This window comes from Nerophis lumbriciformis, linkage group LG08 (genome assembly GCF_033978685.3).
Source record: "Nerophis lumbriciformis linkage group LG08, RoL_Nlum_v2.1, whole genome shotgun sequence".
NCBI lineage: Eukaryota > Metazoa > Chordata > Actinopteri > Syngnathiformes > Syngnathidae > Nerophis > Nerophis lumbriciformis.
The window spans coordinates 46,436,359-46,445,000 of record NC_084555.2 but is presented as its reverse complement, the minus strand read 5'-3'; the positions used below and the strand labels follow the sequence as shown (position 1 = coordinate 46,445,000).

Here is an 8,642-nt window from a genome sequence, read left to right as displayed (position 1 = left end):
AAATCTCAACACTTCATGTTGTTTGTCATGCTCATGTTGGCTCCTTATGAATGAAAGTAGGTAAAGTTATAGTCTTCCTCTGTAAAAAGGAACAAAATGGTCTTGTCCTGTTCTTGTCGTTCCTTGGCCGCGAACAAAAAAGGCAGAAAATGGAAGCTTTGTCCAGCTTGCCCCATTCAAGACGTCAGCAGCTCCTTTCAGCGCAGCCTGACAGGCCGTTTTTTGTCTCCTCAGGAGGTTTGCCTTGACGACCAAGATTCCGGACACAAAGGGCTGTCACAAGTGCTGCATCGGTGAGCCCACCCTCCCTCCAGCTTTATTTGCCATCTTGTTGTGAGCTGCCCATGCACATTGCACCATGTGGATGGTCATCTTCTTCTCTTGACAGTGAGGAACCCGTACACGGGCCACAAGTACCTGTGTGGCGCTCTGCAGTCTGGCATTGTCCTCTTGCAGTGGTATGAGCCTATGCAGAGGTTTATGCTCATTAAGGTTAGTTCTGGTACATCAGCACCACTACTTCACGCTGTAGGCCTCCATATTTATCCTTCTCTATCTCAAAGGGGAAATGCATGCACTTTTTTAATTGGAATTTTGCCTATCACTCCCAAGCCTGATGTTAGACAAGGACACACATGTTTTCCTTTTTTGTCCAATGGGATTCCTCTATTCTGCCTATAAAGTGCTTTAAAAACATCCAAACAGCTCTATCAATGTTTTATATACATGCCTTAAAGGGGAACATTATCACCAGACCTATGTAAGCGTCAATATATACCTTGATGTTGCAGAAAAAAGACCAAATATTTTTTTAACCGATTTCCGAACTCTAAATGGGTGAATTTTGGCGAATTAAACGCCTTTCTATTATTCGCTCTCAGAGCGATGACGTCACGTTGTGTGTTGTCGGAGGGTGTAACAACACGAACAGGGACGGATTCAAGTTGCACCAGATGCGAAAGTGGCAAGAAATTGGACGAAATTTGTTCAAAATACGAGGCTGTGGGGAAAGCCGACGAAATGGTCAGTCGTTTGTTCCGCACACTTTACCGACGAAAGCTATGCTACGACAGAGATGGCAAGAATGTGTGGATATCCTGCGACACTCAAAGCAGATGCATTTCCAACGATAAAGTCAAAGAAATCTGCCGCCAGACCCCCATTGAATCTGCCGGAGTGTGTGAGCAATTCAGGGACAAAGGACCTCGGTAGCACGGCAAGCAATGGCGGCAGTTTGTTCCCGCAGACGAGCGAGCTAAACCCCCTGGATGTCTTGGCTCACACTGTCCCTTATGCCACCGAAGATGATCAAGAGAAGAATATCAACCCTAGCTTCCCTGGCCTGCTGACATCAACTCCAAAACTGGACAGATCAGCTTTCAGGAAAAGTGAGCGGATGAGGGTATGTCTACAGAATATATTAATTGATGAAAACTTTATTCATTACTCGCGGTTTTACGTAAATTATTATACATAAACTGTGTTTACCAATAATTTAGCTTAAAAACATTTATTTTTTTCAATCATTCGAGTACATTCGGGTAGTCTTGTGTAATGCAGTATTTTGTGTCTATTTAGGTATGGTTAACCTGAGTGCTGAAATCGTGGGAAAATATATGTTCTTAGCGCGCCTGAAATGGGCTGTCTGCACTCTCAAAGTGCATGTTGTTGCCAAATGTATTTCATATGCTGTAAACCTAGTTCATAGTTGTTAGTAATTATCTTATCAGACAGTGTTAAGCCGCTGAAATCCGAGTCTGAATCCGAGCTAATGTCGCTATACCTTGCTGTTTGTTTGTATTGGCATCACTGTGTGACGTCACAGGAAAATGGACGGGTGTATATAACGATGGTTAAAATCAGGCACTTTGAAGCTTTTTTTAGGGATATTGCGTGATGGGTAAAATTTTGAAAAAAAAAATCGAAAAATAAAATAAGCCACTGGGAACTGATTTTTAATGGTTTTAACCCTTCTGAAATTGTGATAATGTTCCCCTTTAAGTATATGTGTAATGTAGAAACAGGCACATTCATAACACCCTTATGCTTTCTGCTCATTTTTAAACACATGGCGGTATAATTATTTCACAGAAGTGTCACAATGTTTGCTTTTCTCTTCAACAACAACAAACTTACTATTCAAGGCAGACTTCATGGGATAAAGACGATTTGGGACTAGTGTTGTCCCGATATAAATATTTTGTTACTGGTACCAAAATGTATTTCTGCAAAGAACAGGGCACTGGCCACAACAGACTGAAAAAAGATCTCCAACAGCTTGCTGCACACATTGAAGGGGAACATTATCACAATTTCAGAATTGTTAAAACCATTAAAAATCAGTTCCCAGTGGCTTATTATATTTTTAGAAGTTTTTTTAAAAATTTTACCCATCACGCAATATCCCTGAAAAAAGCTTCAAAGTGCCTGATTTTAACCATCGTTATATACACCCGTCCTTTTTCCTGTGACGTCACATAGTGAAGCCAACACAAACAAACATGGCGGAAAGAACAGCAAGCTATAGCGACATTAGCTCGGATTCAGACTCGGATTTCAGCGGCTTAAGCAATTCAACAGATTACGAATGTATTGAAACGGATGGCTCTCCCTTAGAGATAGGGTGAGAAGCTCTGCCATCCGGGAGGAGCTCAAAGTAAAGCCGCTGCTCCTCCACATCGAGAGGAGCCAGATGAGGTGGTTCGGGCATCTGGTCAGGATGCCACCCGAACGCCTCCCTAGGGAGGTGTTTAGGTCACGTCCGACTGGTAGGAGGCCGCGAGGAAGACCCAGGACACGTTGGGAAGACTATGTCTCCCGGCTGGCCTGGGAACGCCTCGGGGTCCCACAGGAAGAGCTGGACGAAGTGGCTGGGGAGAGGGAAGTCTGGGCCTCCCTGCTTAGGCTGCTGCCCCCGCGACCCGACCTCGGATAAGCGGAAGAAGATGGATGGATGGATGGATGGGTTGCAGTGTGGAGGCAGGTAGCGAAAACGAAATTGAAGAAGAAACTGAAGCTATTGAGCCATATCGGTTTGAACCGTATGCAAGCGAAACCGACACGACAGCCAGCCACACGGGAGAAAGCGAGGACGAATTCGGCGATCGCCTTCTAACCAACGATTGGTATGTGTTTGTTTGGCATTAAAGGAAACTAACAACTATGAACTAGATTTACAGCATATGAAATACATTTGGCAACAACATGCACTTTGAGAGTGCAGACAGCCCAATTTTCATCAATTAATATATTCTGGAGACATACCCTCATCTGCGCTCTTTTCCTGAAAGCTGATCTGTCCAGTTTTGGAGTTGATGTCAGCAGGCCAGGGAAGCTAGGGTCGATAGGGGGTTTAGCTCTCTTGTCTGCGGGAACAAACAGCCGCCATTGCTTGCCGTGCTACCGAGGTCCTTTGTCCCTGAATTGCTCACACACTCCGGCAGATTCAATGGGGGTCTGGCGGCAGATTTCTTTGACTTTATCGTTGGAAATGCATCTGCTTTGAGTGTCGCAGGATATCCACACATTCTTGCCATCTCTGTTGTAGCATAGCTTTTGTCGGTAAAGTGTGCGGAACAAACGTCCAATTTCTTGCCACTTTCGCATCTTTGGGCCACCGGTGCAACTTGAATCCGTCCCCGTTCGTGTTGTTACACCCTCCGACAACACACCGACGAGGCATGATGTCTCCAAGGTACGGAAAACAGTCGAAAAACGGAAAATAACAGAGCTGATTTGACTCGGTGTTTGAGAAAATGGCGGATTGCTTCCCGATGTGACGCCACGTTGTGACGTCATCGCTACGAGAGCGAATATTAGAAAGGCGTTTAATTCGCCAAAATTCACCCATTTAGAGTTCGGAAATCGGTTAAAAAAATATATGATCTTTTTTCTGCAACATCAAGGTATATATTGACGCTTACATAGGTCTGGTGATAATGTTCCCCTTTAAAGGACCTAAGGGACATGGTTCGCAAACAGAGGCATATTTGGTGTGATCTAAAAGTTGTTAAATCGAAAAGTTTGCATATATAGAGAAGTTCGTACATTGAAGTTTCATTGTATATATCTATAATTATTCAGCAACAATACGTGCCTTTAACGTCATGAACTTTCTGCCCGCAGCACTTTGACTTCCCGCTCCCCAGCCCGCTGAAGGTGTTTGAGATGCTGGTGGTCCCCGAGCAGGAGTACCCTCTGTTGTGTGTGGCCATCAGCCAGGGCGCAGAGCCCGGCCAGGTGGTCCGCTTCGAGACCATCAACCTCAACTCCTGCTCCTCCTGGTTCACCGAGATGGGAACGAGTAAGTGGCTGTACAATGCTGGCCGGCAGGACATAGGATAGGATAGGACTTTATTGTCATTGCACAAGTACAACGAAACTATGTTTTCAGCACAAACCTGTTCAAGATTAGACAAACAAACAGTGTACAGGGTTACAGAACAGGAACGCTGATGGGTCGCCAAAGGCGCCCCGTAAAAGATGGGAAAAAGGTAAAACGTTGGGGAAGAAGATGAGTAAAAAAATACAATCTAGAATGGGCTCCTAAGGGGGCCCAGTCTGGAGTGGGAAAAAACCTCCGTGCCATGCACACATAAACATGTTACATATAATCACGACAACTCGCAACAGAGGGGGGAGTTGGGGCCCTGGAGGTCGACTGCTGCCAGCCGTCCATCACCCCAAAGGGGAATCAAGCGGTGGGGATGGGGGGTTGTATTTTGTCTTGGGTGTTTGGTGTAGTGTCCATAGGCCTGGGGTCGTTCTGCATGCAAGCAAAAGTTTGCTTGTGCATTATCTCGACACTTAGAGAGTTTTCACCGAGTGTTGTTGTACTTGCAGCTCATCAGCAGGTAGACGCCATCCATGTCACCCAGCTGGAGAGAGACACCGTCCTGGTGTGCTTGGACCGTAAGTATCAATTGGAAAAATATGTTGGTTCACGATCATGTTTCTAAACCATTTCGGATTATTTCTCCCCAGAAAACTTGAAGATTGTTAATCTTCAGGGCAAATTAAAGTCCAACAAGAAGCTAGCATCCGAGCTCAGCTTCGACTTTTGCATCGGTTCTGTTGGTACGACTCCACCTTCACTTTGACTTTGTTCTTCCATAATAAGCTGGGATGTCAAACGTTCTCTGTGTCCCCAAAGTGTGCCTCCAGGACAGCGTGCTGGCCTTCTGGAAGCATGGCATGCAGGGGAAGAGCTTCAAATCAAACGAGGTAAGCAAAACTACCAGCGATTCTGATGGACAGAAGCTGGACCTCTCTGATAACCTGCTCAGTGGCCTTGTGGTTAGAGTGTCCGCCCTGAGATCGGTAGGTTGTGAGTTCAAACCAAAGACTATAAAAATGGGACATATTACCTCCCTGCTTGACACTCAGCATCAAGGGTTGGAATTGGCGGTTAAATCACCAAAAATTATTCCCGGGCGCGGTGGCCTGAATCTAACGCGAAAAGATCAGATTTGACGCACTTTGGACCGTTAAAGGGGAACATTATCACCAGACCTATGTAAGCGTCAATATATACCTTGATGTTGCAGAAAAAAGACCATATATTTTTTTAACCGATTTCCGAACTCTAAATGGGTGAATTTTGGCGAATTAAACGCCTTTCTAATATTCGCTCTCGGAGCGATGACGTCAAAACGTGGCGTCACATCGGGAAGCAATCCGCCATTTTCTCAAACACCGAGTCAAATCAGCTCTGTTATTTTCCGTTTTTTCGACTGTTTTCCGTACCTTGGAGACATCATGCCTCGTCGGTGTGTTGTCGGAGGGTGTAACAACACGAACAGGGACGGATTCAAGTTGCACCAGTGGCCCAAAGATGCGAAAGTGGCAAGAAATTGGACGTTTGTTCCGCACACTTTACCGACGAAAGCTATGCTACGACAGAGATGGCAAGAATGTGTGGATATCCTGCGACACTCAAAGCAGATGCATTTCCAACGATAAAGTCAAAGAAATCTGCCGCCAGACCCCCATTGAATCTGCCGGAGTGTGTGAGCAATTCAGGGACAAAGGACCTCGGTAGCACGGCAATAAATGGCGGCAGTTTGTTCCCGCAGACGAGCGAGCTAAACCCCCTGGATGTCTTGGCTCACACCGTCCCTTAAACTGGACAGATCAGCTTTCAGGAAAAGAGCGCGGATGAGGGTATGTCTCCAGAATATATTAATTGATGAAAATTGGGCTGTCTGCACTCTCAAAGTGCATGTTGTTGCCAAATGTATTTCATATGCTGTAAACCTAGTTCATAGTTGTTAGTTTCCTTTAATGCCAAACAAACACATACCAATCGTTGGTTAAAAGGCGATCGCCGAATTCGTCCTCGCTTTCTCCCGTGTCGCTGGCTGTCGTGTCGTTTTCGTCGTTTTCGCTTGCATACGGTTCAAACCGATATGGCTCAATAGCTTCAGTTTCTTCTTCAATTTTGTTTTCGCTACCTGCCTCCACACTACAACCATCCGTTTCAATACATGCGTAATCTGTTGAATTGCTTAAGCCGCTGAAATCCGAGTCTGAATCCGAGCTAATGTCGCTATAGCTTGCTGTTCTTTCCGCCATGTTTGTTTGTGTTGGCATCACTATGTGACGTCACAGGAAAATGGACGGTGTTTATAACGATGGTTAAAATCAGGCACTTTGAAGCTTTTTTTAGGGATATTGCGTGATGGGTAAAATTTTGAAAAAAACTTCGAAAAATATAATAAGCCACTGGGAACTGATTTTTAATGGTTTTAACCCTTCTGAAATTGTGATAATGTTCCCCTTTAAGACACAAAAATCTGATCTGTATCACTTGAGGACAAAAAACTCAGATTTGATGTGTAGTGTAAACAAGGCCAAGGTGATATTAAAGTACAACTATTGTAGAATTAATTTCAAAAAGGGTGTTAATTACCAAAATAAAGGCTCAGAATTGCTTTTTTCATCAAATAATAACTGCAGTTGCATGCGGTACAATTTTTTAAAGTAATCATTTTAGGAAAAAGCATGAAGTGTCTCTTATTAACACACGTTTAGGTTTTCATGGGCCACATCAAGTTATCTGGTCTTGAGTTTGACCCCTGTATTTTAAATGGTCCTGACTTTGAATGTCTGAGCTGCTTAGTAAATAACACCCGCGGTGTCGCTGAATTCATTGTGCCCATTTGCAGACACGTGTCGTTAGTTTTGTGTTTGTGGCGTCGACATGCGTGCATACACGCTGCAGCTGTCGGCTGGTGAGATTAGTGACTTATTATCTCCGTGAACCTGATCATGACTTGACGCGCTCACACAATAAGAGTTGAGATCACAGGGAGGTGAAGCATGTTGTTTTGAAGGAAAGCGATACAGCTGTCCAGGGGTTGGCCATCTGTCTCGCGCACGCTCCACTTATGGAGTCCTACTTGGCAGCTCTACGGTAGCGCTGAATTTTTATTTATTTATTTTTAAATGTCAGCCCCCATACAAAATTGATGCAGCATCAAAAAAAAAAAGGAGCTGCGTTTTAATAATTCAACATTTGTCGCTGTATGATTCCTCACAAAAAGCTGAGGCGTTCACGGGCGAGCAGCTTGTTGATGGAGCTTTGTTCCGCTGCCCGCCTTTGTCAACACCCAAGACCCGGATCAGATCTCCCCTCAATGAAGCCAAGCACTTACACCTGAGCAGGTGTCCCCCGTCTACCTGTCTCGTGTCGGTCATGTCATGTCAGAACACTTTTACACACACAGTGTCAGGCTACATCATGTGTACACATAACGGCCATGGACACGCTCCTCAGCGGTCCTTGACACACACGGATGTATGATGATTGGTCAGTAGCTTTATCTCGCTCTGCATGCTCTGTAAAATGTCGCTACTCAACTGTTGGTGCGAAAGTCAGGTGTGTTACACTTGTACTGTTTAAGACCAACTTATTAGTGCTATCAATGCTGACTCAGCAGTTTGCTTTTTACAGCAACATTTATTATGATCTGTACCGTAATTGTTTAATCTCAGAAAAAAAGCCCTTGAGGTATTTTCCTTTCCTTTGACGATGTTTAATCTCCTTGTGGTCTAAATCAGTGTGTGCCGTGGGAGATTATGTAATTTCACTTATTTGGGTTGAAAATATTTTATGCAAACCAGTAATTTATAATCTGCAAATAAAGTGCCGTTTTTGAGTGTCGGTGCTGTCTAGAGCTCGGCATATTCTTCCATATCAGTATGTGGCAGCAGGTAGCTAATTGCTTTGTAAACGTCATATCTAATGCATAAACCAAAAATAAACAAAAGGCGAGTGCCCCTAAAAAAGGCATTGAAGTTTAGGGATGGCTATGGAAAACAAAACTAAAACTGAACTGACTACAAAGTCAACAAAAACAGAATGCTGGACGACAGCAAAGACTTACAGCGTGAGGAGCAGACGGGGTCCGCAAAGTATATCCGTACATGACATGACAATCAATTTCCACACAAAGAAGGATAGCGTCCGCACAACTGAAATAGTCTTGATTGCTAAAACAAAGCAGGTGCGGGGAATAGCGCTCAAAGAAAGACATGAAACTGCTACAGGAAAATACCAACAAAACAGGAAAGGCCACCAAAATAGGAGCGCAAGACACTACACACAGGAAAACACCAAAAAACTCCAAATAGGTCACAGC

General features: G+C 44.4%; 1 protein-coding gene across 8 annotated transcripts in view; it reads left to right on the top strand.

Moving 5' to 3' along the window:
- Positions 1–8,642, top strand: part of map4k5 (mitogen-activated protein kinase kinase kinase kinase 5) — a 77,770-nt gene that overhangs the window by 62,786 nt on the left and 6,342 nt on the right. For all 8 annotated transcript variants that reach the window (XM_061969052.1, XM_061969054.1, XM_061969055.1 and 5 more), the window contains 6 exons: positions 235–293; positions 389–492; positions 4,126–4,303; positions 4,843–4,911; positions 4,984–5,076; positions 5,153–5,223. In XM_061969052.1, the coding sequence (XP_061825036.1) occupies positions 235–293; positions 389–492; positions 4,126–4,303; positions 4,843–4,911; positions 4,984–5,076; positions 5,153–5,223 (574 nt within the window). The remainder of the gene's footprint in view (positions 1–234; positions 294–388; positions 493–4,125; positions 4,304–4,842; positions 4,912–4,983; positions 5,077–5,152; positions 5,224–8,642) is intronic.